Genomic DNA, 18,845 nt, shown 5'->3' with positions numbered 1-18,845 from the left:
AAAATCTAGTTCCCTCCCAGTCTCCATTGTTTGGGAATTTTAAATGTGAACGTTCGTGTGTGTGTGTGTGTGTGTGTGTGTGTGTATGTGTGTGTGAGTGTGTGTGTGTGTGTGTGTGTGTGTGTGTGTGTGTGTGTGTGTGTGTGTGTGTGTGTGTGTGTGTGTTTCGCCATCGGTTGCTGGGTTTGATACTGATAGAAGTCCCTGGTTAGATCTTATTGATCAAAACCTGGTGTTTGTGAGCCTCTCTGTTTTCTCCTGCTCCTCTGAATCCATTTGTATATTACACGCCCACTCATTCTGCAGCAGGCAGACCAAACAACCAGCCAAAATGAAGTGGCACTGCATCATCACAAACACTGCTGTGTGTCTAAATGAGCTGGAAAGGCAGCGACTCTGCTTTGTTTCCTAATTATTTACTATAAGCAGAGCATAGTTGAGGAAGGGGGTAAGAAGAGGGAGAGAGGGCAAGAGATGGAGAGAGATGGTTGAGTGGAAAGAAGGAAAGCGACAATAAATTGTATATGTACTGTATATGATTGTGTGTGTGTATGTGTGTGTGTGTGTGTGCGTGTGTGTGTGCGTGTGTGTGTGTGTGTGTGTGCGTGCATGTGATGCCCTCTAACCAAAAAAAGCTTTGGCTCAGCCTGTCTGGCTTTGCAGCTTCTTCCAGCTCCAGAAATGCCCGGCTGCGCAGAGCCAGATGACTCACACATACAGCTCAGAACCAAAAACCAGAGCTTAACACGCAAATTCACACTTCCTCACGGCAACACAGTCACACACATGCAGGCGGATATACTCACAAATACGTGTGGTAAAGCTAAAACATCCACAGATCCAACCGGGTGTATGTCTGGTGTGTTTTGCTTACACTATCACACAGCTAAAAAAGTGTTTTAAAGTGATTATTTGTGCTTCACTTTTGCTTATTATGGATATAAATCTGTTTCCATTTAAACTGTTTCACATTATGATTTTAAATAATTCATCATATACATAGTTAGTATTATATCACATCTAGAATTGGAAGTGAGGAGAATCTGGAGTGACCAAGATCAAAAATATGCAAATAAGAGCTGCAAGTTCGTAAGTGTTTTGAATAAATCCATATCTGTCAGGCAATCTTCCTGCTTATTATATATGTTGACAGGGAATGTTCAAGGTCATATACAGTATTGTAGTATCGTACATTAGCTTTTGTTACCTCTGGCATTTATTCACATACTGACTACGTATGTGTTCAAGCCTGATTGTACACTGTTCAAACCACGTGCTTCTTGGTGGAGGAAGATATTTTGCTTCCCTGTTGAGGAAGTTTGTGTGCAGTTCAGTGCTTAGATGGTAAAGCTCTATAAACACACACATTCCTGCTCAGCATTCTGATGTTGACAGAACTTTTTTTGTGTGTTTTACAGTGCTTATTCATCATCGTTTGCAACCCTGAATATTCACCGATGATACTGCTGACTAAGACGGCACTTGTTGTTTTTGCTTTCTATTAGACTTGTGTTTGCTTTCATTATTGCTTTTTAGAGGCTTGGCTTTCTTCATGTCAGTGTTTACGTTGCATGTTCCAAAGCTTTGGGACTGCTTTGGTTTGTATTACAATACTCCTCACTTAACAACAGATATGCTGTTTCAGAAATCACCCAAATGTAAACTTGGCGGCAACAGTGGAGATTTTATTAACAGAGCTTGCCTGTTTTTGATGTTGTTTTAGTGTTGGCTGCTAAATTACAGAATTAGACAGCAAGTTTCCATTTATATAAGCAGTGATAGTCTCCAAACTTCTTTCATTCCTATGATTTTATGTCTTTGTCTTTTACTCTCTGTGGACGCGTGTGCATGTGTGTGCGTACGCGTGTTTGTGTGTGTGTGACTGTCTGCATGCTTGTATGTGTCACTTCTCATCTCCCCTTCTGCAATGTACTTGCAGCAAACAGCAATTTTTCCTGTGTAAATATTGTTTGCTATGGCAAGGCGGCGTAGGATTATAGTATGGTCTATATGTTTGTTTGGTTTTCATGGCACATTTATGCTTATGTGCTAAAAAAAAAGGTGAGAAGTCTAAAACTATAAATCAAAGTAGTGAAGGTATTACATTTTTGCCATTACTATCCTGCAGGAAAAGCCATCCATCCATCCATCCATCCATCCATCCATCCATCCATCCATCCATCCATCCATCCATCCTTTTTATATACCTGCTTTTGTCCGTGGGTCACGGGGTGCTGGAGTCTATCCCAACCAAATGGTGCCTTGAGGCAGGGGACACTCCGGGTACGATGTCAGTGCACACGTAGACAGACAGACACTCAAGTACACCTTCACACCTATGGGCAATTTCATACTGACCAATTCACCTGAGGCACATGTTTTTGGAGGTGGGAGGAAGCCGGAGAACCCAGAGCGAATGCACGTAGACACAGTGAGAACATGCAAACTCCACACAGGGTGGGACTCCAGGAACGAGGAACTGCCTTGCTGTGTAGCGAGAGCGCTTGCCACTGTGCCAGCGTGCCCCCCGCATGAAAAGCCAACAACATTAATCCAGCTCACTCTGAAGGGAACATGAAGATCAGTTCAAGGTTACTGCGATCATGTTGTCAAATTCTTTCAATTAAAGCCACTAATTTCACCTTTAGAATAAAAACCAAAGGGCACTAAAGTTGTTATAAGTCTTTGTCTGGGAATCATGAATGTTAGTGTGACATTATGTCCAGCTCCTGTCCAGGTCTCACAGTTGAAATATGAAAACACTTGTAACCGACCTTAACTGGCCTGTTACATTTATAATGACGGTGATCACTTTATTACTGTGGATGGCTGAAGAACCGAAGGAGACGTGGAGCAGATCCGTTGTGTTTTGTTTTTTTCTGTAACACAAAAAGGTGGGGCACACCATATGAGAGCTGGGGTAACACTGGCATGACCCTCTCTCCAGGCCTCCAGCACGAGGATGCCAATAACAATAAAATAATGACATTCAACACAAACAGAAGAAGGTCAAATTAAAATAATAAAAATAAATAAACAAATACAAAACATGTAAAACGCTGAACAGATCTTTTTTAAAGCTTTTCCTTTTCTGTTTAAACAATCAGTAAAACATACCTGTAACACAAAAAGGTGGGGCAAATCATATGAGAGCTGAACCATATATATATATAATATATTTCAACATCGCAAGTGTGACAGTGAGTGTCTATTTTCCACAAAGTCCCATCCGCTGTAGAAAACATTGACAAATGAAGAATATATTAACAAAAAGTTTCCACAGCATTAAAACAGTGCGACTCACCCCCCTCTCTCCAGACCTCCAGCATGAGGATGCAAAGGATCCAAAAACAACAACACTGACCAATGTTAGTTTTTGCTGTGATCAGGAATGTGTGTTTCTTCCTAATGATAGTTGAAATATTTCAATCTCAACCATTATAATGGAAATGCAAAATTGTCGTCCTCCTGCTATCTGCAATCAGTGCAGACCAGCAACGGTTGAAACTGTAATGCAATGTACAGAATGTCCATAGCCTTTTGCTTTACTTGAGTGATTGACTTCATGCTTGTTGTGTCTTTCCAGCAGAATGCGGGAAAGGGGTCCTTGCATTTGTCGAGTAGGTGTTTGGAGTTTACTGCTGTCCCTCTGTCTGGCTTTCCTTACTGATGCACACCGGAGCCACACAGGTAGGTAAATGTATGTGTGCGCACTACATATCCCTATCGGCACAGTCTTTGTATAGCATTTACAGTATTGGCTCTGTTGCGGAATACCGCTGCAGGCAGTCTCTGCAACCAATTTCTTTTCACACGTTGTAAAGCTGGAGAGAATAGGCTTTCTGCTACCCCAGGGAATGCACAGGTCAGATCCACGATGAAATACAAAGCCATGGAGAGTGGTTGCCAGAAACAACCCACAAAAAGGAAAAGTAATACAAGTAAACCAACAAGATTAGTCTTCCAAGATTAGGGCTGTTCATTTTTTTGTAATCCCAACAGAGGGGCAACACTTCAAAATGCCTATAGGTAACGTTGCAGACAGTGAGCACCGAGCCATATGGATTGTGAATACCTAAATGTGTGACACATGCCCTGTGTGGGGTGATTCACCAGCAATGCCAGCCTAAGACTTTCTCACATAAAGGCAGGATATCTTTGCCTGAGTGGTTCAGAATTATGACCTGTTTTACTCAGACAACCCACCTCTCGGAAAAGAAAAGCTCTGAAAGAGACACGGTCAAACGTTTGAACTGTTGATTCACGTACAGTCTTGGGTCTAACATAGGAATGTGAACTCTGTGTTTCTTTTTGAACCTTTCAGTCTTTAGATGAGAAAATAAAATAATTAAAGCTAATGCCCCCTGGAGTGACATCTGTTGACTACAGAAACACCATATTGGATAACTGACAGAACAACCTGTTCTAGTTTGAATGGTTGATGGCAGCCTTACAGACACAAGCATTAAGAAATCCCATTTGTATTTCAATGCTGTTCTTACAGGGTTGTGGGTGAAAAAGAAGACCAAACATAGGAACCGACAATGACAAAATCACTGAAGGATGCAAATAATAAGTGATGACGATGAATTTTGTCTTGGGTTTAACTGCATATGTGTGGCAGCAATGACTTAAAATGTTATGGGTTGCCTTTGGCTTTCATGTCGAATGGCATGAACTTCAGCAGGTTCCTTTGTCATTATTGTTGCTGTTGCTGGAAGTTTTCTGAAGGGGAAAAAGATGTGTTTGAGTAGTTGCTTTGATTCTTTAAAGGATTGTAGCATCTTCCACAGATTTTCTTATGGCATTGGGTAATGAATGAGTCATTGCTGGGATTTGATCATCTATAGCCATGACTTTTGTGTGTGAGTAGGTGTTTATCGTTTCTGTATGTGTGTAAGATAGACTTTACTCTTCTCTGGCTGTCAGCCATTCTTGACAAGGCAAGGGCAGACATTTTCATAAATAGGATGGTGAAAAGATGTGGACAAAGAACACAGATGCTCTCTTGTTGTATTGAATCACAGGGCTTTCAATGAAGTCCTGAGATCTGTATTACGAAAAAAGAAAAGAGATTGGTTGGGAAGATGAAAAGGAAAGCCACAAGATAAAAGTTTAGTAGCAGGTTTATGGCATTGAAGGTGATGACAGTTTGAACCAGCTGTCCTCTGAAATATTAACTAATACTGGTGGTCGTTTTACAGTGATGTGGGAGCTTAGGGTGATTAGTTAGATTAGGTTGTGCTCTCTTACACAGGTACTGTACATAAAGGCATGTAAAGATGATTTGATACTACAGTATTAACTCACATCACCAATAGCACTCCATCATGTTTCATAAATACTGTGAACTTGATGAACAGAAGAGTTAAGTAATCCGAGCACATAATTATGTCCTTTGTTCTGAAGACTCCAACTGATCAGAGCTGATGTTCCACTCATCTTGAGCATTGAATTTGCTCGATATTTCTGCCTGTTAAAGGGCGGTGACAAACTATTTATCTTATTATTTACGGTAACATTTATTAACCCTCCCCAGACTGATATTAAAACACCTTCTATCTGTATTACCTTTCCCACACTCTTATCGACTTTTTAAAGCACTTTTGTGTCTCATGGAATGTGCTGCGTTCCTAGTGCACTTTTGGATGCCATCAGCCAATAGAATTCGCGTACGGTATCACGTGACTACCTACTAAAAATCAGCGATGTGGTGAAGTGTTGATGCGCGAATGCGTGAGGGATTACTTAGATAAAATATACAGATGAAAAATACCATAGGTCTCTTAAATCAATGGCTGTTTCCATGTCTGAAAGTGTTTGTTTTTTTAAATTGACATTTGGTGTATATTTCTGCAATATGAAAATTTTGTTGGTTCTCCAAACAGAATGAAATGAAGCCACTCAAATCATTCATTTCAGTCTTACTAGACACAATTTCATCATTGTCAATGTAAGCAGTTATTGTTCTTGCTTCAATATCTTGCAAAGTAAATTATAAAAATGTTTGAAAATTGATAGAAATAATAACTATTTTTGGCCTTATTGCCCAGCCTTAATATGTCACCACATCATGGGGGATGAGCTGTCAAGAGCAGCAGAGATCTCAGGAGGAACCCTGAAGGAGCTGAGAGGAGGCAAAAGAACTCTCACCGTGTGTGTGTGTGTGTGTGTGTGTGTGTGTGTGTGTGTGTGTGTGTGTGTGTGTGTGCGTGTGTGTGTGCATGCGTGCGTGCATGTGTGCGTGCATGCCTGTCTCACTTTTATTTTATCTCTGAGCCCAGAACAGAAAAAGAGGTCTCTCTGTTTGTTAAACCATCCATCTTCCTGTCTTTTTCTCTTATTCACATGCTTTATTATACACATCACCAGAGAACTGTGTGAAAGTTACAGGCTCTATACCCAGACTCCAGAGCTCTAACATTCTTAGTGGACTCATCTACTGCAATGAAGAGATCTTATTTGTAGACAGTCTAAGCCTTGGTTAAATGTCTCAGTGACTTTGCCAATAGCCTTGGAGAAACAGCTTGCCTTGGATTTTGAAGTTAAGCGGAACGGCGATTATGCTGATCACTTCAACACCCACTGTTGAGTCATTGATTCTCAGTCTATAGGCTGCAATCACCGTACATCGACACTGATTAGGGGCTACTGAGAATTTAAGTTACTGTGAAAGGCATTCTGTATGCCAGGAAGGGGTAACAAAGATGTAAAGACAAAAATTTAAAGGGATGGCAGAGTGCATGTGCTAAACTCTCACATAGACTCAGGGACATGTGTATACTCAATCAGACACAAAAATACACATAAAAAGACTCACACAAGTACATGCACACACGCTGACATGCATGCTCGACCAAAGAGGCTCTCTAATGTGATGTGCAGAGACAGGCTGTCTGCCCTCCTTAGAGGCTGCTTCACAGTAAAGCTACACTTTGTGTTCGGTGTAAAACATGGCTCCTTATGGCTTGTGAAAAATTCAAGCTGAAAATTATGAACATGAATTTTTTTATGCTGACAAACATCCCAGAGTCCCTAGCACTTGGTTCATTGGTAGAGATACTTTTGATTTTGTGGTATGTTCATGTCTGTCGTTGCCAGAGAATAAAAATCTATAAAAATATCTACTTATTATGAGGACATATATTCAAAATGTCAATTTATTCACTCGGTCTTTTGTAATATTGACCTATAAACCAGCGGTGTATCCCCAGGACTAATGATCTAGTAGGTCACGGTGGTACCTTTGTTCTCTGAGTGAAGAGACAATCTCTCCATCCAGCTACATATTCCACGTGTTTAAGGATTCTTTCCCAGCCAACAGATGGCATGGATTTTTTGTTGTTGTTGCAGAAAACAGTTTCATGCTAAATTGACTGAACTGTTTGGAACTGGATAAAGACCAGGTCCTTTCATTGGAGTCTTTGTTGAGGACCTTGGTATGGGCCTTTTTTTTTCACCTATGACCTCCTGCAATTTGTTTGTAGCTTAATCGTGTTAAATCTCTGAAACAAAATACTAAAATAGAGGGCCAAGTCTGAGTATTCTAAAACTACCAGCTGTTATGTTAAAACAATCCATTAATTCTTCCATTTGTTCAGTCATTTGTTTGTTCATTCGTTCACTCATTAATTAATTCATTCATTCACTCATCTTCTTAGCCGTTACTTCCGTTTTTCGTGGGTCACAGGGGTGGCTGGAGCCTTTGCCAGCAGAGGTGGGGGTACACTCTGGGCAAGATACTGGTGCAACGCTTTAAAAAAATTTCACTGTTTACGAATTGGCCATTTTAATATTTTTTTTCACTAGGAGGATGACTCACCAATCCTTCTGTGTTTGCATTAGTAAGATGTAGATTTTAAACAGTCAAGTCCTTCATTCAGTGTTTCAGGTTTCAGGTGAAAGGGAGGTGAATTCTGCAGAAAATGCTGCTTCAAGTTAAAGCCTTGTGATCTTTGAACACTGAATGCATCTTATCAAAGAGGTGAGGTAATGTCAGAGGTGGTACAGCTCAAGCTGGTCACAATAGAATGTTGTACACGTTCAATATCTTTGGAACACTACATGTGAAAGGCTTACTGAGCCATTCTTCCACTCCATCGAGTGGTGCACTAACCTTGTATCTTTTTTAATCCATCCTGGTTGACTTTTGATGTGTTCTGAGAGTAATTCTCCATCATACTTGTAAACTGTCCACAAGCAGTTTGTGGTGCCTTCATCGGTTCTATCTGTAGCCATCAGAGCCGTCAAAACCGCTCCATTAGATAATGATATCACAATAGTGCAGCCATTAATCACTGTTGGTGATGGATTAGTAGCTCAACCCTAACTACAGTATTTATTTACCTTTTATATTATATTATATTAATTTATTACCTTTTTTCTAAAATTGTGTACTTCGTTACTGTAAACACTGCATATTTTATATTGAATCAAATTGACAGTAGATTATAGATGAAGATTTTTAATTTGTTATTGTTGTTTAATTTAATTTCCACAAAAATTAAATGGATACTTATTTTGACCATTAGACCTACCCGTATATACAGCAGGAAGATGTAGATATGTTTATATTTATTTTTGTGTGATCTACTTAATTGATTTATGTATCGATATTATGGAGATCTGTGCTTGATTATTCACAGCCAATACATTCACCTTTGAAGCCAAAAATGTTTGATAAAAGAAAATCACCAAAGATTAGATTTGACATACTGTATATAAATGAAAAAGTAGAAACAGTAGGAGATATTTCTCAATTATACCGTCTGAAAAATATATAAACACAATAATATGTAATTTATTACAGTACCCGAAAAGCTGAGAGATGAGTTGGGTAAGTGCGACACAGGCTAGTTTATTCGTCAAAATCCAAAAGAGCGTGGGAACAAGTGTCCCATGTGGATCATTACAACACAATATAGATGTGTCAAGAAATGTTCTTTAAAGTTGCTTAAATGTGAAAAGAAATCCAGCAGAATCAGTCAAATAGACAATAGTCAGAACCTCGGTCTTCAGATGCAAAAACGTAAAGTTTAATTCATGGAAAGTTTAACTGCATTTTCAAAATTTCTTCATCGTTTCTGATTCTCCCTTGGACAGTTCTGCAGGAGAAGTTGTGACCAAATGAAATGTGCCACTCTCATGAAAGTTCACGCTTAAAACATTTGTTATCATGTAAATACACAATCTGCCAAAAATATATAAGTTCTCCACATTTGCAGTTGTTTTAATATAACTTATGTCTTCAAAGGTACATCTTCTGCTAGTTTCAACAGTTTTGTGCGGCCAAGCATGTCAGCGTAAAAAAAGTGTTTGAAAATTGTTTAAAATTATCACTTTGCTCACAGCAAAATGTTTCTCATTACTAATAACATTTTGTATTACATGTTTCCACTGACAATGGAATGCTCTTTGTCCCATTACCCTACAGCAACTGAGGTTCGTGTTAATTATGATCATTTGTTCATCATTATAGGTGTTATATAGCCCCTAGCACCCTCTCTCTTTTTTCTACCTTGCTCCACTTAAATTGGTGTTGACAAATTCCAAGGAACCAAATTTGCATAAACTAACCTTCACCAATCAGCATGTCCTTGTGTTATTTTAACCATAATGTATTCAGTTATTAAGGTGCCAGGAGTGTATTTGATAACTGCCTACAGGCACCATGGCCTTTTGTAGACTATCACAGGATAATCTTTTGCGTTTATTCCTACTCAAAGATATTTGCATCACGTATTCAAGAGAGAAAGTGAATATATATGAAAGCAGAAAGCTTATGCCAGACAGAGAATTACTGTGCTGGGAGGCAGACTGATTCCTGGGCAATGCCTGGAGAACCAGGCTGACAGATAAACAAAAGTGGCATGAGAGTATGTGTGCTGTGAATACACCATCTAACAATGTTAACGTGAGATACTGCCTGAGAATGAACTATAAAAAGAGAAGTCTAAAACATTATACTTTTTAGAGATAAAGGTCAAAACTTATTTCCTCTGTTAATGAGATCATGCTGACAAATTGTCACATTGTAATTACCACAATGTGACAAGGCTGATTGGATCTAAAATTTTGAGCTAATGATAAGTAGAGGATCAACTTCAATGGAAGCATATATTCTCTAGGAACCATGAGTCATTTTATGGTGAGCACTTGCTGAGCGCTGGTGAGATATTTCACACGTTAGATAACTGTGGTATCTGATAGCTTTACTTAAAAAGTCAGGTCAATAATTACACTTTATCCTGAGAGGAATATACGTATGTCAAAATTAGATCTCAACTCCATCCATTAAATAACAAACCAACATAAGTTGTGTCAAGGGCTTTTGTGGATTTCCAGGAAAATATGACAATTCTTTAAAGGCTATATTATAAAGACATCCTTGTGCACTGTTGAAAGTTTTGACCGACAGTTTTTATTTTTTTGCTACTTGGGAGACGAAGATTACCAATATCAACTTGACAAACACAATACCCATCACTCAGAGAAATTCAGAGGAAGTTGAGACGTGTGCTATGCACTCTGCAAAACATTTGAACTCTCTGAGTTATCGATAAAACCATTTACAGTCTGTGTCCGGACGCTGGGGTCACTGTCTGGATATATGTTTGCTCTAATTGGTGTAAATGGGAAGTTTCCTCTAGCTGCACAATGAGATTACCACATTGGGGCCCTCTTATTGAATTCATTAATGCTAATCGTTACCTGTTAGCTCACCAGCCAGCCCCACAAAAACCCAGCCTGGTACATCTGTTGGTGTCTTAAGCAAAGCTAAAGCCTCGATTGATGATCTGCCTTCGTGCAGCTACCTGGAAGTGGGGCGTTGTAGACTAACGTTTTGGAAAGAGAACCAAGGGGTGACATACTGTATTTAAATAGTAATGAGTAATTAGCCTTTATTGCTGTTTTTTGTTTGTTTTTTTAATTTAAATATGTGTTTCATATAGTCTTTGAGTTTCCAAGGCTGAAGCCATTCCCTACCATGTCCTTCTATTTTGACCCATGTTTCATATTCTCCCTGTCCTCCTCTTTCCAAACTTTGACTTTATTTCACAGCTATTAAACCAGGAAATTTCAATCAGGTGTGAATTTCTGCAGGGACTGTAGAGAAAGAAGGAACTTTTATTTAATGCAGCTTTTCTTTCTTTTTCTTTTCTCCTCTCCACCTCTATCTCACTCCTCCTTTCTTCTGCAGCTGAACTCAACCTTGGCTCTTTATAGTTTTTGATTCTATTTCCAATTTGTCCTTCTCAAGTATTTGGCTGGTGAATAGGGCAGAGGTTTTTGTTCTTACTTGTTTGCTTGTCTTTTTTATTCATAAAGAAAACATTCTTATGGATACACATATTTGAATTTCAAAGTGTGCAATTCTGTTGACATTAAGTTAAATGAAAGGAATCACTCTTTCAAGTAAGTTCCTGGCGAGTGAGTAGCAAATGCTCAACAATATGTATAACCAAGGAGTCAAGGTTGACAGAACTTTACTCTGGGACTTGAAGGTTGTTGATTATTTGTCCCACTCAGACAGAAATCTATATCTTGATGCAAAATAATTGTTAATTTATTTAACCTAACCAAAGGCATTCTGAGCTCTAGGCTGGAAATTATAAAGGAATACAATATAAAAAGTAAATGGAATGATTACAATAAAATCTTTAAATATGAGCGATTAACTAATCTGTATTGTAAGGATCAAAATATTCTTTATAAAAATAAAATGAAATAGATTTCCACTATCATGTTGAATGATTTTGTTTAATTGATTCCATTAATATATCTTAAACTGGGTGTTTTTCTGGCAACCTGGGTGTTTACCAACCTGTGGTGTGGTAATGGTTTTCTTTAGGATTAACTTATGTAGATTTTGACAAAAGTTCAGATTTTGTCATTTGATGCTCGCTAAAATTAGTTGGAGGTGGAGCCAAAACTGCCTCTACAAATTAAAGATCCTGCAGGGCAAAAATCACAGCCCACACTGGACTGGTTAGATTACATAACACATGGCATACTTTTCTGTTCATATTCACACTTCTAGACAGTTACATCAATGCACCTAATCTCTGTGAATGTGGAGGAAACCAGAGCACTGCAGGCCACTTTAACAGTATTTGTTGAATGAGTTATTATTTCGTATTTGTACAGGTAAGAAGTGGAAGTGAAAAACGTGACTCACAGAATATTATTGTATGTGCAAAAAAATTAACCTCCAAGTATATCAAAGTGAATTTCTTTGCCTCTTTGAGGCCCATTTGCAATGATTTCCTTGCCTGTTATCCTCCACGTAGGCCATATTTTCCGATTTATAATCTCAGGAGGTTCTGCAAATGACCAGATGTTTGGCAAAGAAACAAATGCCTGGATACTACGTTTTGAACCGTTTTGATATTTGAGGCAGGCTTTCAAGAGAGGCAGAAAAACATCCAATGCTTTTGTTTTCTCAACCGTGTGCATGTCTGTACCAAGGAAAGATTTGGACAAATTTGTGCTTTTATACTGTGTATCACAACAACAAATACAGCATTCTTCAATTTGCCAGCTTCTTTGGTTTCGTGTTTCTTGCTCCTTTGTGTCGCATGTCTACTGCATGCTGGATTTGAAGTAGAATAGCCTCTTACCATAGTTTTCCCAGTAGATCTGGAATGCTTGGAGTTATGTGAATAATGAATGGAGCATACTATATCCTATATAGGAGCTCAGCTCTGTATATGTGGGTAGGGCAAATGTAAATCAGACTAGATTAGATTAGATTAGATATTAGATTTGATGCACTATTGTCATTGTCCACTGCTCAACAACAAAATGCAATTACTGTAAGCATGAAATTCAAGGAAGCAAGTGGTGATATTACTTTACATACAGTGTATGATGTATGCATGTAAGCTTAAAGTAAGATTAAGTGTAATTTTCCAAGAGTCATTCATTTGAAACAAACCTCCAAGAATGCTGTCATTGCCTAGACAGGCTCATCCGGAGGGCTGGTTCTGTGATCGGTCAGGAACCGGACTCTGCACAGACTGTCCTAGTGAGGAGGACTAAGTCCAGGTTTAGATCAATCCTGGGTAACACCATGGACCCCTTGCACACCACCTTCGCCCAGCAGAGCAGCTCCTTCAGTGGCAGACTGCTGTCACCAAGCTCCTCCACTGAGAGACTCAGGACCTCCTTTGTGCCTCGTGCCATCAGGGGGCACAACCACTCTCTCAGAAGGAGGGGGGCCGAAGCCGCAGGGTCATCAAGGTCGGCCGAGAAGGGATAGACCAGGGGGGCCTCGGACGCACTGGGGATGCACTGTGGGATACTTTTTGGGGGTCCTTAGTGTCAGTTTACAGCTCGGTTCATCCACATGTTCTGATCCTATATGGTCTACATCTAATGCTTCTTTCATGTTCCTATGCTTCCTTTTTCTGTTAGGTTCGTCTGTTTTTCTGTTGTTATAATTATGTCATTATGTTAATTATGTAATTTATGTCTTTTGTCTGTGCCAGTCACTGTTATGTGTATTTATTTTGTATCTTTTGTGAGCAGATGCCACCCTGAATTTCTCTTGGGATTATTAAAGTATCTATCTATCCATCCATCCATCCATCCATCCATCCATTGGATTCATGTAGGGATGACAAAATTAGTAAAATAGGATGAATGAGTCCACTATAAAACATCAGTTATTTGAATGTGATTAGAACAAAAACTGATTACACAGCTCAATGATAACCAGGCAGCAGACACAATGTTTGGTTGAGCAATCCCAGTATTGAGCCTCAAATGTAGCTCTGGAGCTCGAGGAGTTGTTGTCTGTTACGGTCATTCTAGTCGTGATGTTGGCAGAGCAAGCAGTGTGAATATGATGGTTCTTCTGTGCACATATACTGTGGAAAGGAGCTTTACTGTTATTTTACAGCAGCAGTCATGCGCTGATAGATGGGGTGATCTTTCCTTTACTGATGTCCTGTGATCAATGCTGATGCAAGGAAAGACAGTGTCTGGGTGGAGTTAAGGGAAGAGAGAGAGGCAATATGCTGCTGCTGCAAATCTCTCATTCACTCTATGTCTCTCTCTCTCTCTCTTTCTCTCTCTCAAACACACGTACACACGCACACACACTGTCTCCCTCTCTCTCCTGGGCATTTAGCTTTAATCCTCTCCTCTCTCTGTGAGTTTCTCACTCTGTCGGTCCTGCCAGGATCTGCATATGCTGCACTCTCACCAACATCATCGCCTTAACAGATATGACAGTGTTTCCTAGTAAAGCATATGCTGCACGGGACAACATTCAGAAGATTACTAGATTATAGGTTAAGTACATCAAGTTAAATGTGTGGGACTGTTTGTGTGTGTGTGTGTGTGTGTGTGTGTGTGTGTGTGTGTGTGTGTGTGTGTGTGTGTGTGTGTGTGTGTGCGTGTGCGTGTGTGCGTGTGTGTGTGTGGTCCTTTCCAGCATAGGTCTTTAAAGGGGACACCAACATAGTTGTCTAAATGTCCAGCATGGCCTCTCATGCAGCCTAAATGTGGTTAAGAGGCTTTTATTTTTGGTCTTTTCCTGTTGTGAATTAAATAAAACAGCAGTAATGCAGCTTTACTAATCCTCTCACACAGCTAATCCTTGCAGAACACCACTGTAAATACTCTGTGGGCTGCATTAAAGCAAAAACCACTCAATCCCTCACTGACTGCTGTATGCTGAGAAATCTTTCTATATTTTGTCTGTAAGAGAGATGCCCTAGAAATGACGGGGCTTTCTCTTGGACTTTTGATATTTTTTATGTTGCATTTGTTTTTTGGTGTAATGTCATGTGCGTATTTGCAGGGAAATTTGCTGCAGTCAGCATATCCAGTACTCACTGTGGGAATCAATACAAGACTTGAGTGCTTGAGACAGAGACAGTACAGCGATTCTGAGATGGCCTGCTCTAGTGGCTGTTATCCCATGGAAATCACACAGAGGTAGACGTCAGTCACGTGAGGAATGTAGCCGCAAGAGGGCACAAGCTAATGTCCTATTGTGCTGGTCCCAAGTCTGGACAGAGGGTTGTGTGAGGAAGGGCGTAAAACTTTTGCCAAATCAAAGACGCAAATCAAATCTATGACTTCCATACCGGATCAGTGGAAACTGAACTACTGTTGGTTGAAGAAGGAGATGAGGAAAGTGTGTTCGTAGGAAGATGAACACCAGGAGTATAGGACTGAGAGTAGGGACGTTGAATGTTGGAACTATGACAGGAATAGGTAGAGAGTTGGTTGAAATGATACAGAGGAGGAAGGTGGACATACTGTGTGTCCAGGAGACCAGGTAGAAAGGTAGCAAGGTTAGATGTTCAGGAGAAGGGTTCAGGTTGTTCTATCATGGTGTAGATAGGAAGAGAAATGGAGTAGGAGTTATCTTGAAGGAGGAGTTTGTCAGGAATGTCCTGGAGGTAAAAAGAGTGTCAGCTAGAGTAATGAATCTAAAGCTAGAAATCAAAGATGTGATGTTCTATGTTGTTAGTGGGTATGCTCCACAGGTAGGATGTGAGCTGGAGGACAAGGAGAAATGCTGGACTTTGATGAAGTGATTCAGAGCATACCTAGAAGTGAGAGAGTTGTCATTGGTGCAGACTTCAATGGACATGTTGGTGCAGGAAACAGAGGTGATGAGGAGGTGATGGGCAGGTTTGGTATCCAGGAGAGGAACGCAGAAGGACAGATGGTAGTTGACTTTGCAAAAAGGATGGAAATGGCTGTAGTGAATACTTTCTTCCGGAAGAGGCAGGAACATAGGGTGACCTATAAGAGTGGTGGTAGGAGCACACAGGTAGACTACATCTTGTGTAGATGGTGTAATCTGAAGGAGATCAGCGACTGTAAAGTAGTGGTAGGTGAGAGTGTAGCCAAACAGCATAGGATGGTGGTGTGTAGGATGACTCTGGTGGTGAGGAAGATGAAGAGGGCAAAGGCAGAGCAGAAGACAAAATGGTGGAACAGGCTCTGGGTGGTCGGGAGGTGCTTCCAGATGACTGGACAACTACAGCTAATGTGATCAGGGAGACAGGTAGGATTTTAAGTACTAAGGGTCAACAGTCTAGAACAGGGGTCAACAAATGGCGGACCGCTGTCCAGTGATGGTTCTGTTCGGACCCGTGACCACTTTATGATAAACTGACGAGAGTAGATTTTCTTGGCGGATTTTTACTTACGGTCACGGATACAGACCTCGGGCGCTGCTACTACAGTTAACACGGTAATAGCGCCACTCAGTTCAGCCAATCAGATCATTTGTTTACCGGCTCTGTTGGCTCACCTGGAAGTGAGACAGCCCACTGCCGCTGTGAGTTTACCACTACAGGAACACAGAGGAAAGGAGGCAGGGAGTACAGAAAAGCTCCAAATGAAGGGAGGTTAGTGAGGAAAACCGGTGGACGGAGAAATTTATGTTCATTCCTCCGTCAGACAGTTCAAAACCATTTTACCTCATGTAGTTTGAACACGTAACATTAATTAATTAATAACGTGAAGCGCCACTACGAAACAAAGCACAGATTTTTTGTGCAGAATTATCTCCTGAAGTTGTGAATAAGTGCTTAAAAGCTGTTGTTGACAAATTTTTTGAGGGTAAAATAGAAAGATGAGATGTGTAGAAATACTCCCAATGTCAGCTTCAACAGCAACCAGAAAATCAGAAATATTAACATCTTGATGCAGCTATTCAGAGAGCACCATGCATATCTGTGGCCATTGTCTGTGTGTGTGTGTGTGTGTGTGTGTGTGTGTGTGTGTGTGTGTGTGTGTGTGTGTGTGTGTGTGTGTGTGTGTGTGTGTGTGTGTGTGTGTGTGTGTGTGTGTGTGTGTGTGTGTGTGTGTGTGTGTGTGTGTCAGGTTCCTTCACAAAGCTATGGAGCTCTTTGCTGAGTGTAACACCACTATGAAACACACACAAGAGGAGAGGACATACATGCAGCAATAAAAGAGATGCTGACAAAGTCCAGTGGTCTCTTTCACCACAGATGACAGAGACCACCACAAGGTGTGCCTGTGCGAACCTTGTGCACAAGGGGACTTGTGTAGTAAAGTAAATTACTGGCAGGCAACAAGCCCCTGTCTCTCATGAATAAAGTTCTGTTTGCATTTTTCCTCTGAAAGAGCCAGTTTTTATTCATGCTTTCTGAAAATGTTAATGTTTTTTTACTTGAAGTGTAGGCCTGCAGTTCTTTAGGCTGGAATGTCTTTACGAGAAAAAAGATTATTCAGCTCTTTTTGCACTTTATTTTTTAATTTTGAAGTTTGTGTGTTCTTCAATCTAACATAAAGGCTTGGAATTCATTTGCCTGGGTCTACTTTTATTTATGGTGAGATAAAACAGCTAGCTGTGAGGTCAAAGAGCTAGCTGTGCACTCACTTAAACATATCCTGCATTGAAAATTGATAATAAATGATAATGTGGACATAGGGGCCGGCTATGAAACAGAAACTGGACTTGGGTTCGGACCTTTTACTAAGAAGAAATTTTTATAACTGGACCTCCGTGACTGTTAATTGAATACCCCTGGTCTAGAACGATGGAGAATGTGGAAAAGAGGTGAAGATGCTGAGTTTTGAACTGCCAGGCAGGAGGCCTGGAGGAAGACCAAAGAGGAGGTTTATGGATGTAGTGAAAGAGGACATGAAGGTAGTTGGTGTGAGAGAAGAGGATGCAGAAGACAGGGTTAGATGGAGGCAACTGATTCACTGTGGCGAGTCCTGAAGGGAAAAGCAGAAAGGAGAAGAAGAAGACGTCAGTCACTTGAGGATTGCGTGGGTTCCTTTAAACTGTATGATCTATCATCCAGGAAGATTATATTGATCCATTTTCATTAATCATCATCCAGGCGAATGGATACTGACCTGTTCCTTGAATTAGTATGTGACTCAAACATCAGGGCTCAAGTTAGGTTGTGTGCCACCTGTGTACAAAATGTAATTTTGAAGATAATTACATTTTGCAAGGTAACCTAATAAATCTGCAAGTGCTGTCTTGTTAATAAAATATGCATCTCAATACTTAAAAGTACTGGATTTAAATGACAGCTACGAAACGACTTTATTATCATTCAAACAAACATCTTTTGATGCTAAGCTTATGAATATGCTCACAGCTTTGATCATGCTATATGTGAATATATGAAATGGGTAGGGGAGGGGTAGGAGAAATAAAAAGTTTTTTGCAAGTAATGGTTTAAATATGCATGCAGTGTAAACCACAGGTTGCCTTGGATGTCCAGAAGCAATGTTTTCAGATTGTACCTTATTAAAAATAAGACAAATGCTGTTGTTAAGAAAACTAAAATAAATATCAAATAAATGCGTGTTTTTGTATATCCTCTCAAAATGAGACGGCTGCTGAGTTCTTTAATATCTCCCCTGGTGGGTCGGAAGTGAATTATATAAGCAGCCTCAAGCAAACACAGCATATTTGCAGTGTTGCCACAACTTTCTTGTAATTTCCTTTAACAAAAAAAACCGAAATGTTTCCATCATCTAATGTTGTGAGACTAAAGGAGCCATAAGCAAAAATGCTGCTGTTTAGACATCTGCTCAGGTTGATTAGAGTTCTGATGGAAATAAACATCTACCTACCTTAAGTTTCATCTAAAGATCAGGGAAACATCAGTTCAATCAGCAAAGACAAGTGAATTAAAAATAGTTTATTGCTGCAAAAATGATGAGTGAAAATTTGTTCAGAGCATGTACCACAGGTGGCAGTGGTACCACAGGTTTCTGGTGGCTGAATGTTGATACAATCGCTTCATCAAATGACGAAGTGAATCTGTGATGACTGGGTGGTTGTGGGAAGGTGAAGGAAATTCATAACAGCAGAAGGAAGGAAGGTA

General features: G+C 40.0%; 1 protein-coding gene across 1 annotated transcript in view; it reads left to right on the top strand.

Annotated features, from left to right (window-relative positions):
- Positions 1-18,845, top strand: part of LOC137611927 (chemokine-like protein TAFA-2) — an 80,468-nt gene that overhangs the window by 36,402 nt on the left and 25,221 nt on the right. Inside the window, exon 2 of the mRNA XM_068340103.1 lies at positions 3,587-3,690. Coding sequence (XP_068196204.1) covers positions 3,591-3,690 — 100 coding nt within the window. The 5' untranslated portion in view covers positions 3,587-3,590. The remainder of the gene's footprint in view (positions 1-3,586; positions 3,691-18,845) is intronic.

Source organism: Antennarius striatus, chromosome 2, assembly GCF_040054535.1.
Source record: "Antennarius striatus isolate MH-2024 chromosome 2, ASM4005453v1, whole genome shotgun sequence".
Lineage (NCBI taxonomy): Eukaryota > Metazoa > Chordata > Actinopteri > Lophiiformes > Antennariidae > Antennarius > Antennarius striatus.
This window is presented reverse-complemented; position numbering and strand designations above follow the sequence as displayed.